Source organism: Hyperolius riggenbachi, chromosome 5 (assembly GCF_040937935.1).
Source record: "Hyperolius riggenbachi isolate aHypRig1 chromosome 5, aHypRig1.pri, whole genome shotgun sequence".
Taxonomy (NCBI): domain Eukaryota; kingdom Metazoa; phylum Chordata; class Amphibia; order Anura; family Hyperoliidae; genus Hyperolius; species Hyperolius riggenbachi.
In genome coordinates this window covers 27,075,985-27,095,501 of record NC_090650.1, presented here as the reverse complement: position 1 = coordinate 27,095,501, position 19,517 = coordinate 27,075,985, and the positions used below count along the sequence as shown (strand labels likewise).

General features: G+C 46.0%; 1 protein-coding gene across 2 annotated transcripts in view; it reads left to right on the top strand.

The window, feature by feature from the left end:
• LOC137519577 (antimicrobial protein CAP18-like) overlaps positions 1-18,699 on the top strand; it is a 28,466-nt gene extending 9,767 nt beyond the window's left edge. For both annotated transcript variants that reach the window (XM_068238552.1, XM_068238551.1), the window contains exons 3-4: positions 12,666-12,740; positions 17,553-18,699. In XM_068238552.1, coding sequence (XP_068094653.1) covers positions 12,666-12,740; positions 17,553-17,774 — 297 coding nt within the window. In that variant the 3' untranslated portion in view covers positions 17,775-18,699. The remainder of the gene's footprint in view (positions 1-12,665; positions 12,741-17,552) is intronic.
• The last annotated feature ends 818 nt before the right edge of the window (positions 18,700-19,517 follow it).

Genomic DNA, 19,517 nt, shown 5'->3' with positions numbered 1-19,517 from the left:
AATGACTTCCTCTTCCTGCAGCACCCACACTGACCTCTACTTCTCCCAACATCCACCCCTTCCCCCCATAACTGACACCCAGTACTCAAGCTCACATGACCTCAAGCACTTGCACCCAGGCCTGACATTGCACCCAGTACTCACACCTGCATACAGCCTCCACATGGCCCCCACTATCTGCACCAAACACCCAATTAACCTCTTACCACTATCGCAGAAAAAGTAGACAGTTAAAAAATGTGACAGATGACAGGTTTTGGGCCAGTCCATCTTTTTAAGGGGGATTCTCAAGGCTTTCTTTGTTTTCAATAGCATTTCCTGAACAGCAGTTTAACTGCCAAAATAACAAGATACCAGCCGGCCTCCCTAATCACTTGCACACTATTATGTCAGTTAGATTTTGCAACTATTGTTCAGGAAATGCTGTTGAAAACAAAGAAAGCCCTGAGAATCCCCCTTAAAAAGATTGACTGGTCCAAAATCTGTCATCTGTCACATTTTTTAACTGCCTACTTTTTTCGCGATAGTGGTCCTTTAAGCCCAACTGGACAAACATTATCGTCCAGTTGTGCTGCGCACACTCTCGCGGGCCGCGCGCACTCCCGCTGCCGGCTGTTAGCCCAGCGATCAATGAAAGGGATTATAGATCCCTTTCACTGATCGAAGCCCCCTGCAAAAAAGCCGACAGTGTCTCTTCAGACGCTGCGGTTTTTCTGAGCTCAAAAAGTTCCCCGTCTTCATTCTTCTTCCTGGGATCGAGATCGATCGCTCCCAGGACTTTTTGACTGTGGCCATCTTGTGGCCAAATTGTAAAACTACACCCACAACCACTTTCTATTAAATTAATACATTTTTAACATTTAAAATTAGCTGTTTCCCTCCCACGTCAAAAATACCGAAATAATATTTTTAACAAAAAAAAAAAAAAAAATTACTATAATAAAAAAACATAAAACAAATAGTTACCTAAGGGTCTGAACTTTTTAAATATGCATGTCAAATAAGTATATTAACCTATTTTGGTTCCTGGACGTAGAAACTACGGCCAGGAACCATGCGCGCTACCGCGCGCTCCCGCGGCCGATCGCGCGCGTGCACGCACACTCCCGGCCGCGGATTTGGTAGCCAGGGAATCAATGTATCGGGCTATGGTGCCCGATCACTGATTCCTCTCCCTCGCTGAAAAAGCGACAGCTTCTCTCGGAAGCTGCGCCTTTTCTGGCCGTTCCCTCCCCGATGCGTCACTCTAAGCTTGTGTTATGCTTAGAGTGACGTCATGTAAACAAACTCATGGCCGCCATCTTGTGGCTAAAAAGTAATACTACAACTGAAAGTAAAAATAAATTAAAATGAACACACATTTACATTATAAATCTATTGTTTACCTCTCACCCTCCCAAAACTACCCAAATAAAATGTTTACTATAAAAAAACAAAACATTACAATAAAAAAAAAAAAACATGTAAATATTTACCTAAGGGTCTAAACTTTTTAAATATCAATGTAAAGATGAAATATTTCTATATTTTTTTTTATTTTAAACTTGTTAATAGTGATAGATGCAAAATGGAAAAAATGCACCTTTATTTCCAAATAAAATATTGTCGCCATACATTGTGATAGGGACATAATTTTAACGGTGTAATAACCGGGACATATGGGCAAATACAATACATGAGTTTTAATTATGGAGGCATGTATTATTTTAAAACTATAATGGCTGAACACTGAGAAATAATGATTTTTTCCGTTTTTTTCTTATTCTTCCTGTTAAAATGCATTTACAGTAAAGTGGCTCTTAGCAAAATGTACCCCCCAAAGAAAGCCTAATTGGTGGCGGAAAAAACAAGATATAGATCAGTGCATTGTGATAAGTAGTGATAAAGTTATAGGCTAATGAATGGAAGGTGAACATTTCTCACGTGTAAACCACGGAACCTGAATGGGTTAATATAATTTTTTAAATTATGAGCTTGTAAATAGTGATGGACGCAAATTGAAAAAATGCACCTTTATTTCCAAATGAAAATATCGGCGCCATACATTGTGATAGGGACATAATTTAAATGGTGTAATAAGCGGGACAAATGGGCAAATAAAATACATGGGTTTTAATCATGGTAGCATATATTAATTTCAAACTATAATGGCCGAAAGCTGAGAAATAATTATTTTTTTCCATTTCTTTCTTAAAGGGGAACTGAAGAGAGAGGTATATGGAGACTGTCATGTTTATTTCCTTTTAGACAATACCAGTTGCCTGGCAGCCCTGCTGATCCTCTGCCTCTAATACTATTAGCCATAGCCCCTGAACAAGCATGCAGCAGATCAGGTGTTTCAGTGGTTCAGACTTATAAGTCTGATCTGACAAGACTAGCTGCATGCTTGTTTCTGGTTTTAATCAGATACTACTGCAGAGAAATAGACCAGCAGGGCTGCCAGGCAACTGGTATTGATTAAAAGGAAATAAACATGACAGCCTCCATATACCTCTCTCTTCAGTTCCCCTTTAATGTTCCTGTTAAAATGGATTTAGAATAAATTAATTCTCAGCAAAACGTATCACCCAAAGAAAGCTTAATTGGTGGCGGAAAAAACAAGCTATAGATCGATTCATTGTGATGAGTAGTGATAAAGTTATTGGCAAATGAATGGGAGGTGAAATTTGCTCAGATACAAAAAAAAAAAAAAACAACCCTTAGGGCTTAAGTGGTTAACTAGTACCCACACCCAAAGTATCTGCATTCAAAATCAATGTGACGCCCAAAGCCCCTTTATAGCCAACACCCAGTACAGGCATGGCGCCAAGTCAGGGCCGGATTTACCATAAGGCACACTAGGCACGTGCCTACAGGCGCCTGATTGGTCAAAGGCGGCATTTCTTTGATGTCCCCTTTAAATTTAAAATAGTGAATATGCAATAGCGGCCGCTCATGTACTTATTTACATGATAATACAGCGGGCGGCCGCATCTACAGTGAGGTGTGAGGGGCGGGCAGCGGGCGGGTAATAATGACAACAGTTCATTACGCCGCTCTCCCCGCCCACCGGCCGCCGTTTCCATGCCTTCACGCAGCGCTGCAAACAGCTGCGTGCATAGGCGGCCGGGAGAGCTGGGAGTTTGAAAAACAACGTGGGCGGGCATAGCATCACTGGCAGCAAGTTGCACAGCGAAATTAGCCTGCACTGGTGCGCCCAGCCCCAGAGCCCTGAAGGAGGGGGAAAATCGGGAGAAGAGGAGATGGAGGACGAATCAAGCGGCAGAGCCGTACTAGAGCACCGCCTTCTCCATTCCTCCACGAAGCTGACTGTCTGTGACAGCTTAGCTGTGCATCCCACATGGACGGCTGTGGCGCGGAATTTGATCCTTCAGAGGAGTGAGGATCACTGCATCACATCCTGAGCACAGGGAGCCCAAGAAGGAGGGGGAGAGCAGAAACCCGGGCGGGCACTTAGCTGTGCACAGTGAGCAGCCTGTCACACGCTGTGAACAGAAACTGAAGCCTGCCAGCCTGAAAGAAACACGGAGAGGATGCAGCATAGTCAGAAGCAGCAGTGTGCACACAGAGACAGCCAGACAGCTGCCAGTCCAGAGCAATGACAGTGAGGGAGGAGGTAATGTACCATGTATGGCCTCTTGTCGTTTGCCATTACTCTCTTTCTCTCTCTCTCTCTCTCTCTCTCTCTCTTTTACTAGTATACTCCAACACTCTGTCAATCTTGGTGCCTACCCTCTGTCAATCTTGGTGCCTACCCTCTGTGTGTCCTCCACTGCCCACCATCTTTGTGCCCCTTACATTCCCACCCCATGTGCGTCCACTGCATGCCCACCCCATGTGCGTCCTCTGCATGCCCACCCCATGTGCGTCCTCTGCATGCCCACCCCATGTGCGTCCTCTGCATGCCCACCCCATGTGCGTCCTCTGCATGCCCACCCCATGTGCGTCCTCTGCATGCCCACCCCATGTGCGTCCTCTGCATGCCCACCCCATGTGCGTCCTCTGCATGCCCACCCCATGTGCGTCCTCTGCATGCCCACCCCATGTGCGTCCTCTCTGCATGCCCACCCCATGTGCGTCCTCTCTGCATGCCCACCCCATGTGCGTCCTCTCTGCATGCCCACCCCATGTGCGTCCTCTCTGCATGCCCACCCCATGTGCGTCCTCTCTGCATGCCCACCCCATGTGCGTCCTCTCTGCATGCCCACCCCATGTGCGTCCTCTCTGCATGCCCACCCCATGTGCGTCCTCTGCATGCCCACTCCATGTGCGTTCCTCACATGCTCAACACGTGTCCACCCTCTGTGTGTCCTCTGCATGCCCACCCCCTGTGCGTCCTGCACGTTCCCACACCTGAGTGTCCCTCAAGTGCCCATCCCCTCTGCTTCCCTGCATGCCATCCCCCCTCCGTGCCCACCTTTTGTATGTGTCACCCATGGCCGTGTGCCCACCATGTAGTTCCTACCGTAGTTAGTCTACTGTCCTAGCTCATTTTTATTAAGAATTATATATGAAGCATTAAAATCTTCTACAGCACTTTACAGAATATGCAGGAACAGGGTGAACACCGCTGCACTCGCCCACTCCAACTGCAGTGTCCGGCCTGGTGAGCAAGACCAATTGTACAACACACAGGAGAAGGTCCGCACTCATCAGTTGAAGATAGCCTTTATTGAGGACATGTCAAGATACAAACTAAGCAGGCATCAAGTACTTTACAGAATACATGTTACTGACTGGCCTCAGAGACACTTACAGTCTAACCCTACCATAGTAGTCATAGAAGTCCTGCCATATAATTATGTATTAATATAGCACTGACATCTTCTGCAGCACTTTACAGAGTACATAGCCATGTCACTGAATGTCCGCATGGTAGCACACAGTGAAATCCCTACCATAGTCTAACATAGTCATAGTCTGATGTCCTACCATATTATAATATATGTATATATTACTGACACTTTCTGCAGCACTTTACAGAGTACATAGTTATGTCACTGACCATCCCCAGAGAAGTTCACACTATAATACCCACCATATTCATAATCTTATGTCCTACCATATTATTATTATGTATTTATATAGCACTGACATCCTCTGCAGCACTGTACAGAGTACATATTCATGTCACTAACTTTCCTTAGAGGAATTCACAATCTAATCCTACCATAGTCATGGTCTAATGTCCTACCATATTATTATTATGTATTTATATAGCACTGACATATTCTGCAGCACTTTACAGAGTACATTGTCATGTCACTGACTGTCCTCAGAGGAGCTCACACTCTAATCCTACCATAGTCATAGTGTAATGTCCTACAATATTATTATTATGTATTTATATAGCACTGACATCTTCTGCAGCACTGTACAGAGTACATAGTCATGTCACTGACTGTCCTCAGAGGAGCTCACAATCTAATCTTACCATAGTCATAGTCTAATGTCCTACCATATTATTATTATGTATTTATATAGCACTGACATCTCCTGCAGCACATTACAGAGTACATAGTCATGTCACTGACAGTCCTCAGAGGAGCTCACACTCTAATCCTACCATGGTCATAGTGTAATGTCCTACCATATTATTATGTATTTATATAGCACCGACATCTTCTGCAGCACATTACAGAGTACATAGTCATGTCACTGACTGTCCACAGAGGAGCTCACTATCTAATCCTACCATAGTCATGGTCTAATGTCCTACCATATTATTATTACACATTTATATAGCACTGACATCTTCTGCAGCACTTTACAGAGTACAGAGTCATGTCACTGACTGTCCTCAGAGCTCAAAATCAAATCCTACTATAGTCCTAGTCTAATGTCCTACCATATTATTGTTGTTTATAGCATGAGCATTTTGTTTCATAAGAATTAGGTGGTGGTGGGGTTGTTGTACTGAGGGGCGGACAGTGGCGTAGCTAAGGAGCTGTGGGCCCCGATGAAAGAAATACAATGGGGCCCCCCCAAGCACTCTATACATAACAATTGATACGGCGCACCAAAACCTGCCAATGGCAACTTCATTGTCAGAGGTGCATGAAGGGGATGGGAAACAGTGTGTTAATGATTACCACTATTCAAAGTATCTATAGAAGTTATTATTATAAGCACAGGACCAACAGAGAGTTAATACTGTGGTTGAGGGAGGGCCCCTCGGGGCCCCTCTGGCCCAAGGGCCCCGATGCGGTCGCAACCTCTGCACCCTCTATTGCTACGCCCCTGGGGGCGGAGTTTAGGGCGCCAGAACTTCTGTGCCTATAGGCTCCTCAGCTGTAAATCCGGCCCTGCGCCAAGTATTTGCACCCATGTCACACCCAGTACCTGCACCCACATGACATCTAGTACATGCACCTAGATCTCACATGGCACTAAGTACTTACATGACACTCGATACCCACCCATAGCCAGAACCCATATGACACTGTGTACTCACACCCAGAACCTACATGGCACCCAGCATCAGCATTCGGCACCTACATGACAACCAATACCCCCTAGCGAGAAACGAGGAGGGGGGGGCGTTACGAGGCCCCTTTATTAAATTTGAGCACCCCCCACTTAAAGAGAATCTGAGGATTAACAGATTAGCAGATTTAAAAAAAAATGCTGTCTGGTCCGTGGGGGTTGCTGGACCAGGCAGCGCTAATTACCTCCTCTCCCCGCCGCTCCTATCTGCAGCAATCCATCATTTTTACTTCTGTGACCTAGGTGTCACAACGCTGCAGATAAGAGCGTCTGTGATCTCAAGTGAGAGCTCAGCGCTGATTGACGTGGAGGGGCGGGGGAGAGGAGCAGGCAGCTGAGAGCCTATTAGAGCCTGTTAGAAGACTCTGATAGGCGGGGAAGGGGTGTTCCTTAGCCTGCAGTGGGATGCCCCTTCCCCATTAGTTTGTTGACATCCTGAATGTCGGCAGATTGCGGGGGGGGGGCTAGTGGGGCGCAGCGGGCACAGAGAGCTGCGATCAGGGCACACAGAGGCATGTCCTGCAGATGGGAACATACCTCTGTGTCCCTTTTTTAGATGTAATAACCCACCTCGGGTTCTCTTTAAGGACCCTCTGCACAGCCCTGTCTGCCGGAGTCCGAGCTGAGAGCTTCTACTGCACCTGTGCTCAGGGGCGTAACAATAGACCCTGCAAGGGATGCCTCCGCAGGGGGGCCCAGACGCCACAGGGGGCCCGTGGGGGAAAAAGTTTGAGAGACTGACAGCTAAGGGCTGGAGAGAAAAAAACGTATTCTGCTCTCACACCATTGTTATATTGACTGCATGTGTCCACCACCCAGATAAGGAATCACACACACTTCGGAATTTGTACACTGTCCCTGCTCCCTAGGGTTCATAAAAAACATCTGTCTCTCACTGCTGCAAAGTTCTAAAGACTTGATGTACAACCTTAGAAACAAAGGAGCACATTTTGAAAAAAAGTTGTAGACTTTCCCTTTTCAGCAAAAGGATTCCTAGTTTCTTATCACACGGGCTAATGAATTTATGGCCTCTGAATACTTTTACAACTCAATGGAGTGGAGATTGATGTTACTGTTGCTGCTTCATTGAGAGCTTGTTGTCTCATACTGAGTCCAAGATCCCATAATAACAGTATCAATCAGTGACATTCTAAATGTTTTGCCAAAGTTACAGTGAATACTATAGCTTATGTTCAGCATGTCATTGTTGTTCCTCCATATAGCATGTGCTCTCATGTAGTAAAACGGCTGTGTGTGTATGTACTGGGAGCAGAGCTGCGATGAGGGACTTGTTGGCTGCAAGGGGCTGGAAGAAGCCCGGGGTAAGTAGATCTGGGGATAGCATAGATTGCCTGACGTTTCCTTTAAGTCTAAGTGTTTTTATCTGCGTGGGGAAAACGCATTGGTCCTCAGTTTTTCTGTGCAAAAAGCAAGGGGGGTGGGGGGCCCCATCCAAAGTTTCCCAGGGGGGCCCAGTGATGTCTAGTTACGCCCCTGTCTGTGCTGGAGCACTGAAGGTACGGGTAAATATTGTTGCATGCTGCTGTGCCAGTGCAGTGCTTGTTGGGGGAATATTCAGGGGAGCCAGCACTTGATACCCAAGGCTAAAGGTGACAGGGGAAGCCTCATTAGGATCCTGAGGCTTCTCCCTCCCAAGGAAAGTACCCCATAGTGGCTTTTTTTTTTTTCATTAAAACTGTACTTTAACATTGAGGGCCTTTTTCCGCTATCAACAAAACAATCCAAGGCGCAATTTTTTCCCGACCACAATCTGAATTTTTGCTGCGCTTGAGCTGCTATACAAAGTATAGACGTGCAGGAAAATTGCACAGCAATTGTGTCTTTATGCAATTTTCGTGCGATTCGGCATTGATGAGCGTAAATGCTAATATTTTTTTAATTACCGTATTTTTCGGACTATAAGACGCACCTAGGTTTAGAGGAGAAAAACTAAGGGAAAGAAATATATACTAAACCTGGTGCATCCATGGTGAAGGGGCATCTTGTGGATTATGCCCCCTTTGTACATCATGCCCCCTTGTGTCTCCCTGTGTCCTTCTCTGTCCCCCTTGTGTCCTCCTCTGTGCCCATTTGTGTCCCCCTGTGTCCTCAGTTTGTCCCCCTTTGCATGGGCACAACACAGGGAGTCCCTGACATTGCGGCGAGCTGGAGGTTGGTATTGGCAGGTGATCACAAGTCAGGAACTTCCTGCATTTGAACTATAAGGGCCCGTTTCCACTATCGCAAATTTGCATGCGCATCTCGCATGCAAATTTGCATGGGCAATACAAGTGAATGGGACTGTTTCCACTAGGATTTCTGAGCGTTTTTCTGTGCAGAAAAAATCTGCACGGCAAAGCCATCAGAATTCGCATACCACATACCGCTATGCGAATCGCATACAATGTATTTAATAGGAAATTCGCATGCGGTTTTGGTATGCGGATTTTCATGCGAATCCGCATACGATTTCGCATAGAAACAATGGAAAAGCACACAGGCACTGCCATGGTTAAATTCGCATACATAGTCATCCATGCAAAATCGTATGCGAATTCGCATGAAAATTCGCATACAACCACATGCGAAATTCGCATCCGCATGCAATTTTTTTCCGTGGCGATTCCCACCGCATAAGTGGAAATGGGCCCTGAGACTCAGTGACTTTTTCCCATACTTTTGAGGGAGAAAAAGTGAGTCTTATAGTCGAAAAAAATACAGTAATTTCTGCGAAAAAATGTTAAATTCAACTTTCGTGCAAAAATGCCATTGAAAAATCATCTTTTAACAAGTTTGTGACTTTTCACATTTTTTTTTACGAGTTTTCATGGTAAAAATACACAATTTCGACTTGTGTTTTCCTGGGAAAAAATACAGATTTCCCGCGTTTTTCTGATTTTTCGCATTGAAAAAAATCGAAAATAGCATGTTCGATGCGGAAATTACTTTGGTGAAAATTTACAAGCAACACTACAATTCGGCCATTCAAATTATTTTCCCACCATTTTTTTCCCTGTCGGAAATCACAAACTCACCGCAGTCAAGCCGTACACATGAGAAATCACGGCAGGATCATGTTAGTGGAAGACAGAAATGGGATCGCACTCAGTGGAAAAGGGCCCAGAAAGAGTCTGTTGCGTAACAACCATGACTTTATTGATGTGCAGGATTCACACAGAATGACAAGTATTTAAAATTACAACATATTTTCTCCTTCTACAACCAATGGTGTACCAATGGCTGCGATCAGGGGTGTGTCAGTGAGGGCCTGCTCTCCCCCCTACTCACTCCATGCCACTTTATCCACTTAGCACAGCTCTACTTCACCTACTACTTAACTGCACTGCGCCAGGAAGTCCTCTCTTCTAAAGGCTCATACACACACCAGACCATAGTCTTTTGAAAATGAAAGATCACAGATCTGTTTTACCCCCTTCCATGTAGTATGAGAGCCATACTCTACACAGTCTATTCGATGGAGCTGAACTCCCCATCAGAAAAAAAACTTTGCAAGATGCTGCACACACAGATGCTGTACAGACACAAAAGATCTGTAGCTGCAAAAGATCTGTTCCTGCCAAAAATCCAACCCTGCAAATTGCAATGATAGTCTATGAGAACTGCAGATCATCGTACACACATGATTTAACTGACATTCATCTGCAGATCAGATCCACCAGGTTGGATTTTCAGATCTGCAGATCTGTCAGTTAAATCATGTGTGTATGCAGGGTTGGATTTTTGGCAGGAACAGATCTTTTGCAGCTACTGATCTTTTGTGTCTGTAGAGCATCTGTGTGTGCAGCATCTTGAAACGTTTTTTTTTCTGATGGGGAGTTCAGCTCCATAGAATAGACTGTGTAGGTATGGCTCTCATACTACATGGAAGGGGGTAAAACTGGTCTGTGATCTTTCATTTTCCAAAGACCATGGTCTGATGTGTGTATGAGCCTTAACAGACATCAAACAAATGACAGCGCTCATAGGCTGCAACTGAATTGTAGACCAACAGAGGCATGCAGAGCCCCACAGGGGCTAAATACATGCCTTGAATGCAAATCAGATGCAAATCATGTACTAGTCCTAATCTAGAATTTGAATGCAAATTGAAGCACATGGATGCAGCTAGCCATAGGTATGCTTACATGAGTTTTGTACAGCAGGAGACAATGGGTATCATTCATAAAGCATTCCCGCATGCGGTAATGCTGAAAACAGCAGACTTTCCCAAGCACTTAACAAAGTGTTCATTCATAAAAGCTGTTTCCGTATGAAAAGCTGACATTCCCGAGCAGGGAGATAAATTACAGACTTGTGCGTTGAACACCTCCAGCACATGTTGTTAAATGTAATAAGTGTCAATTCATAAAGATAAGAACAGCTGGTATTGACACAAAGAAATGCCGCCTGCTTTGAAGTGGCGATAAGCCAGAAAGTTAATGGGGACAGATCTCCCCCAGGCAGCAGCAGTGAGAGCAGAACAAACAAGGCTTTCTGGAATACCCCAGGCTGTGTTTTTAACCCCTTGGGTACCTGTTTTCAAATATATTTCACTTCAGAAAGCCTGAATGTGTAAAGTTTCTTGAAGTTTTTGTAAGTTGTGGCAATTACATAGATTGTTTAGAAAGACTAATAGACAGATTCAGAGAAGATTCCGGGCTGTCAGAGGCAGTAAAAAAAAAATGCACATCTGAAGGGATGCTTAGGCTGCCTTTTATTGTAATGCTGTCTCTGCAGAGAGACCAGGAATGTAACAAATCAGCCAGCCGCTCATTCATGTAACAACTCCGACAGCTCAGTTCGGAAAATCCCCGCATCTCTACTGCAGCTGTTAAAGTGTTTATGAATTAGCACACAGAAGTGTAAAATACCGAATGCGGTATTTTCCTCCCAGATTTTTTTTATCGCACTGCCTTTATGAATGATAGCTATTGGCAGTGCTTCCAAACAGAGGCTGCACCAGAATTGACTACCTGCAATAGATGTGCAGAGCTCCACAATGTGGACTAAAATATACAACTTGCATTCAAAACAGGTACAGCAAAGGAGGTCGTTAGCTTCAGTATAAACAATATGTGCACAAATTACTCCCTACTAGACTTCTCCACGGCGATGACGGGTCCTCTTGGGGAAGACCTACCGCTAGATAAATGATAAAAACATTATTTTTCCTAGTGCTGCTAATCATAAAATGATATACACATTTCTTCAAACAGACATCAAACAAATGACAGCGCGCATAGGCTGCAAATGAATTGTAGACTAACAGAGGCATGCAGAGCCCCTTCAGGGCTAAATACATGCCTTGAATGCAAATCAGATGCAAATCATGTACTAGTCCTAATCTATAATTTGAATGCAAATTGAAGCACATGCAGTCCTCTCTTCTTATACGCTGTGCTGCAGGTACCTTACTTGTGCATCACCGTGCAATAGCAGCAACACAGCAATCTGACACAGAGAAATAAACAACTAGAAACTACAATAGAGCAGAGTGCAACAACAGCACATAACACTGAAAACACATATTAACCAAAATGCACAGTGCCATCTTGTGGCCATTTAGCATACAATTAAAAACTGCTGCATACTCTAAGGCCTCGATTCATAAAAGTGCTGTCGGTAAGGTAACGTCGAGCGGGGAAACACCGCTGTCGGTATTTCCGCCTTCAGGGTGGTAATTCATAAAAATGTTGCTAGATGAGACAGGCGTGCGGAGTTATTCCGCTGTAGGCAGGCGTTAGGCTGTCGGGAGACATGCGGAAACAGGAGAAGCAGGCGGAGTCCCTCCGTGCGGTGTTCTCTCTGCAGCTGCTTGGGAGGTCTGTCCCATTCACTGCACTGTATTCCGCAAGCTTTTCGCCACATCAGAGGTAGCGGTAATACCAGTCCGCATACCGCTACCTCTAATCTTTATGAATTGACTACTTGTTACTTTTGCTATGATAATCACCGCGCAAGGCGGTGATTCATCACTCTGCTCACGAATGTCGGCTTTTCATGCGGAAAAAGCCTTTATGAATACAGATTTTGCTGTGTGATCGGTAAAGTGAGCCGTTTTCAGCATTTCCGAATGCGGGAATGCTTTATGAATCGAGGCTTAACAGGGGATGGTAACAGTTGAGGCCTGTGTATGTTATATTCTGTTTGAACTAAGGCCTGTGTCTATTGTGTTGCAGGAGGTGAAGGTGTGCGGTCTGTACCCAGCGGAAGACCAGACCACAACGCTGCTGAATTGTGTCAGTATGACTGAGGTAAGAAGAAAAGGCAGGATATAGAACTGATAGGAAGAAGCGTAACAATAAAGGGAGCAGCCCATTGCTGTTGGGGGGGGGGGGGCTTCAACTTCCTACCCTGACCCTCCCTTCTTCCAATACAAGCGCTCCCTCTCCAGAGCACATATAGTTATGGCCACACTTGTTATGGGTGGGGGGGGGGAGAAATACACAGCTCCCAACTGTCCCTGTTTTGGAGGGGCAGTCCCTCTTTGGGAACCCTGTCCCTCTGTGCCTCTATCTTACTCATCCGTCCCTCTCTAAGGACTGATGTAAACATATGTATTTGTTTACTGAAAATTGCATATAATCGACTAAACTTTATTCCCATCCTTTAATTTGATATATTTCCTATTTTCACATGTTAATATGAAGAAAAATGAGCCTGGACAGAAAGGACCAGTGTGGTTTGAAATACAAAACAACAAATTTTTCTCATGAAATCTTAATGGTATGCGTGACTAGGGGTGTGCTGGGGGTGTAATTAGGGGTGTGGCAGAGGTGTAGTTTAAGTGCAGGGACGGATCTAGACCAAGTTGCCCCAAGTTGCGCCTGGGGCAAGGCCAGGTTTTGGCGCCTAAACTGCCATTCCCCATCCAAATTTTCCCGCCTTTTTAAGAATACAACAAACTGCGCCTGGGGCAAGAGACCCGCTTGCCCCCCCCTAGATCCGTCCCTGTTTAAGTGTCCCTCTTTCTTATCTCAAAAAGGTTGGGAGGGATGCGTGGTTAGGGGTGTGATTAGGGGTGTGGCAGGGGCGTGACTTAAAGAGACCTTGTACTAAAAAAAAAGTCCCCTGGGGGGTACTTACCTCGGGAGGGGGAACCCTCAGGGTCCCAATGAGACTTCCCCTCCCCTGTAGCTGAAGGCAGTCCAGCGCTGGCTCCCCCGCAGTGTCCAGCAATCCTCCCTCGACAAGCCTGACAAGCGCTGATAAGCGCTGATTTATTTACCTTTCCTGGCTCCAGCGGGTGGCGCTGTTGTGGCTCTCCGAATGGAGATAGGCGAAAATAGCTGATCTCCGTCGGGTCCGCTCTACTACGCAGGTGCAGGAGACTTGCGCCTGCGCAGTAGAGCGGGCCAACAGCGATCGGCTATTTCCGCCATCTCCGATATTGCACCTGCGCTGGAGCCGGGAAGGTAAATATTTACATCACCGCTGTTCCGGGAGCTTTATCTCCGCCGCCAAGGGACCGAGGAGGACAGGGGAAGCCTCAATAGGATCCGGAGGCTTCCCCCACCCGAGGCGAGTACCCCACCAGGGGAGGTATTTCTCATTACAGGTTTTCTTTAAGTCTCCCTTTTTCTTATGTCAAAAAGTTGTGAGGTATGGAAATGGTGGTTGGCCCCCTGGACATGGGGATAGCCACTCGGGACGTAAAGGAGTCTCAGCAAAATATTGTTGGGGGGCTTCATGACTTTTACTTACACCATTGCTGGGTGCATTAGAAAACTGTAACAAACTACAGCATACCTCCCAACTTTTTGAGATGAGAAAGAGGGACACTTAAGCCACGCCCCTGCCACACCCCTGATCACTCCCCCATTACACCCCTAATCACGCATACCATAAAGATTTCATAAGAAAAATATGTTGTTTTATAATTCAAACCACACTGGTCCTTTCTATCCTGGTTCATTTTCCTTCATATTACCATTTTAAAATTAGTAATATATCAATTTAAAGGATGGGAATAAAGTTTAGAGTCAAACACATTTTTTTAGTAGAGAAATATATATATTTACAGTCCTGAAAGAGGGACAAAGTCCTGAAAGAGGGACAGGGCTCCCAAAGAGGGACTGTCCCTCCAAAAGAGGGACAGTTGGGAGCTATGCTACTGGGAGCAGTGGTGGGCAGGGAGCCCTAGAAACCCGGGAATTTACTGGATTGCCATTAAACTCTGTAATTAGGGATGCTCATTTGGATTTTGCGGAATTGAAATTTCCGTATTTCCGATTGGAAATGCTGCCTTTAACTGGTGTTTGAGCAGACTGCAGCATGGGGGCGCTGTGGGCAGCAGTGTGCCAAGAATAATGCTGGACAGCTTTGTAGTGCAGAGAGCAGTACTGAACAGGGAGTAGTCAGGGCCGGATTTGTACTTTTTACCGCCCAAAGCCAACTATACCGTCTGTATGGTTGTTACCTCTGTGTGCCCCAATGAGAATTCTCCTTATTTTCCATCATTGATTTCACAGACAATAGCTATTTTAGTAATACGTGTATAGATTAGAAGTTATGTTTTCCTTAAGAACTTTTATGTTATGCTTGCCATCTTGTTAATGATGGACCCATTTATTGTGTTACCATGTGAGTTAGGCTGATGTGTACAGTACCTTCAGGATAGAGCTTACAGGTCTTGCAGGGATGACAAGTACAGGACAGAGAGTTCAAATGTTAAAGCTGTCCTTGTAGATAGGCATGGCTGCATAGAACAGCTTTACTGCCCTTCACTGAGCCGCCCCTAAATTTCGAGTGCCCTAGGCCATGGCCTATGTGGCCTTGCCAGAAATCCGGCCCTGGGGGTAGTAGATGATATCTCTGCTGAATGGGGCACTGTGGCAAGGTGGTAATTGATCAGTATCAAGTGTCTTCTAAAGGCAGCCATACAATGGTCGATTGCCACCACATCGACCAGCAGATAGATCCCTCTGTCTGTGATCAAATCTGATCAAAGAGTGATCTATTGGCTGCCTATACTGCAAACAGATTTTGAATCGATTTCACTATGAAATCGATTCACAATCTGTGGAGCTGCCGCCGCCCCCTGCATACATTACCAGATCCGGCCGGCGCGAGTCCCCCGTTCTCCGCCGTCTCTTTTCCGCTCTGGGCTTCAGCTTCACTTTACTTCCTGTCGGGAAGTTTAAACAGTAGAGGGTGCTCTACTGTTTAAACTTCCCCGACAGGAAGTAAGGGAAGCCAGCCGGTGCCCAGAGCAGAGAAGGGACCGCGGGACACGCGCTGGTGCAACAAGTAATGTATTGCCGCTAGCGTCGGTCGTCGGACATTCGAATGCCGCTATCGACGCTCTCCTGACCCGCTGGTGATCTAGCAAAATTTTCCGCGTGGACAGATCTACGGGAACGATCGATTTCGGACGGAAATCAGTCAATCGGTCAGAGTTTGCGCATCGATTTCACAGCAGATTTGATCACAGTGATCGAATCTGCTGTCTATCGGCGGGAAATCGAGTAAGTGTATGGGCACCTTAAAGGTGCTCATACATCAGGCAATCAACCATGAGACAGATCTCTCTTTGATCAAATCTGATCGGAGATAGATCTGTCGCCTGCCCATACACCACAGGCCGATTCCTGATTAATTTTGTTCCGGAATCGGCCTTGTGGCGACGCATCCGCCTCCTCGCCACTCCCCCGTGTCCGGTCTGCTAAACATTACCTCTACTTGCTGCCGCTGCCTCCACTGTTCATACAAAGAGGTGAAGTGAGGAGCACCAGAGTATCAGCAGGTGTGCCTTGACCCCGTCCCAGTGTCTCTTGGGACCAATACAGCAAAAGAAGAGTGGGTCGTCACCACCAAGTGTATCAAAAGCTCTTTTAATGAACCATAACACAGCAGTGACAGACGCTGTTTCGGGCTAACAAGCCCTTCCTCAAACTGCTCAGTGAGCAGTTTGAGGAAGGGCTTGTTAGCCCGAAACAGCGTCTGTCACTGCTGTGTTATGGTTCATTAAAAGAGCTTTTGATACACTTGGTGGTGCCAATCCACTCTTCATTTGCTCCACTGTTCATACACACGCCTCTTATGGTTGCTGGAGTAACGCAGGCGTGCGTGTGACGTCACATATGCGGCCTGTGTACGCAGGCTACTATGTGGGGCGCATGTACGGATGGAGGACAGCGCACAGAGGCAGTGGCGGACGCAGAGAGGTGATGTATAGAGCACTGGTCACCAGGGAGGGGACATGGAGCATTAGGGAGGCCTCAAGGGTTTTGTCACGTTCATCGCTCATCCAATATCGCTTACCGTTACGGCCGCGTACCCGACCGACCACGATGGCCCGACATCTTGCAGCCTGTCCAGCCGATTAATGCAACCAATTTCGGACTGAGGTTGATTGCATTGTCGTTTGGGCATGTACTTGGCGGCACCGATTTTCATTCGAAATCATAATTATTGAATCGGATGGTCGATCAGCCGCCAAGTCGCCTGATGTATGGCCATTTTTATTCAGGTAAATGTTTGGATTGTATGATTACATTTGTCCCTGGAGTTCGACTACCACTTCCCTACCCTGGTCGTTTTCACAGTCCAGCTCAGCTCTGATTACTTTGGCAATAACTGAATAAATGATTATCACAACTAAATGAACTACATATTGATTATTTCAGGTCAAATTAGGCTTTTTGTGGATGATAATTTGTTTTTGTAAGTGATTACCTAATTTTCTATGCATTTTAAAGGAAAAAAGTGAAAGAATACACAATTTATCCACTTTCATACATTATAGCTTTAATATAAACAGCTCTATTGTACATTAAACCCACACATTTTACTTGTCTCTTTCTCCTGTTACTGCTCAATTGTTACATCTGTCTTCTCCAGGAATGTTTATTTTATACTTGTTTACTCATTAGCCCTGTTGTTGAATTCCCAGGGGGGAGGAGGAGGGGTTTGCTGTCATTCCTTTTCAACTCGATAGAGTTATCAGCTCAGAGATAAATACATCTAGGATTTATCTAGGATTTTGTAGGAAGGAGAGTGCAGTGACTTATTTTCACGGCATGAGGCAGGAACTGGTTAATTATTTTTTTTTTATTGTTTTGCAGAATTTGCGCACTAAGAGAGCCAGTGAGAATGGAGAGGAGTGCGGTCTTCTGTGCAAAGCAGGGATGAAGCTGAAGTCTGCAGTGAAGAAGAAGCTGCAGTTTGTAGGGAACGTGGTGAAGACTGTAGGGAACGCGGCAAAGTCTGTAGTGAAGGCGAAGCTGAATTTTGTAGGGAATACGCTGAAGTCTGTTTTCGGGGGCGGCTCTCAGAATACTGGATAACGCAGCACTGTGTTACTATAATTGTGTGGTGTCAACTTATCTAATGTTCACCTTTATCTCTTTTTCAACCTTAGCATAGTTAAGCAGTGTGCCCACTGCCCAACTAAAGCTTCAGGGCCATACCAATATCCCATGCAGCTTCAGGGGTATGCGGGGCGGGGCCTGCTCCTCCTCCCTCTCCCCACCCACATTTAGAGTAGCGCATGGAGCGGTGTAATACTTACCTGCCCCAGCGCTGCAGATCTCCTCCATGCTTCACAGCTACACACACTCTGCTGCCTTTCGGCGATTCCAGATCACATGACCGATGCAAGTCATGTGTTCAAGAGCCAGAGCATGGCAGCATAGAACAAGTATCTGCCGGGAAGCACAGAGGAGACCTGTAGCGCTGGAGGCAGGTAAATATCCCAACAGTCCCTGCGCTACTCTGCAATGTCTTTAGTGCCGTGTCTGGGGCAGAGCAGGATCACCCACCAGGCAACCTAGGCAGTTGCCTGGGGCCTAGTACATGTCAAGGGGCCCACCAGCCACCTTCTCTGACCTCTCTCCACTTCAGCTGACCACAAAGACCACAAGGGAGCCCCAATCTACTACATTGCCAAGAGCCCCATTACATCCTAATCCATCTCTGGTCGGGGGCATGGTGCAGGGAGGGATGTAATATTATTGGCGGCAAGGGCCCCATGACAATTGGGGGGGGCTGGGTTCTTGTTGCGCCCCTGAATAGCTGCAGTCATAGTGCTTTGTTGGGCGGGGCTTTTATCATGGCTTCAAATTTCTTGGTTACTGCGTTTTTAATTTTACATACAGTATAGAACAAAAGTAGAAGAACAAACATCAGAAGACAAATACGTCCATTGCATTGTTTGTTTGCTTGTTTTTATGTAACTGAGGCTTATTACTGAATAAAGAAGGGTAAAATGTAGCCTTTTCGTTTTGCATCCTAGATTTTTTTTTCTGGTTGCTTGAGAATTGTGTTTTTAAAACATGTTATTGAGTGAGTGGTATGTAAACCAATGTTACATTGCATTGTTTAAAGGGAAGGTCCAAGCAATTTAAAAATAAAAAATCCATTTACCTGGGGCTTCCTCCAACCTTCTGCATCCGTCCTGTGCCCTCGCCGCAGCTCTGGTAGCACCCGGTCCCTCCGGTGGAGATGCCGACCTCGCCAGGTCGGCTTCTTCTGCGCTCCAGCATGTGGCTCACTTGTCGCACTGACGTCATCCGGACTGTACAGCGCAGGCGCAGAACCACTGCACCTGCACAGTACAGTCCGGATGATGTCAGTGTGACTCTGAGAGCCGCTCGCGCAGGATTTCCACTGGAGGGGATCCCGGGCCACTGGCGGGGAGCGGAGCTGCGGCGAGGGCACAGGACGGCTGACGGGCTGGATTTTTTTTATTTTTAAAGTGCGTGGGTGTGTCTTGTAAGTTATTTGTGTCATTAACTTGAAAGTAAACCAGAGACGAAGCACCCTCATGTGTTTTACCATATATATCAATGGGAACATTAGAGAAAACACCTACCCTGCTCGCTGTTTCATTCATCACTGCTCAGCCTGCTTGTTATCAGCTCTGATAAAATCCCCCACTGAGCATTCAGTCTGGCTTTGCTCAGTAATCATTATAGCTGAGTCATTATAGCAGAGCCAAGGAGGCAGGCTTAGGCTTGAACAGACATCAGAGAAGACAGACTCAGCTATAATGATTCCTGAGCAAAGCTAGACTGAATGCTAGTCGGGGA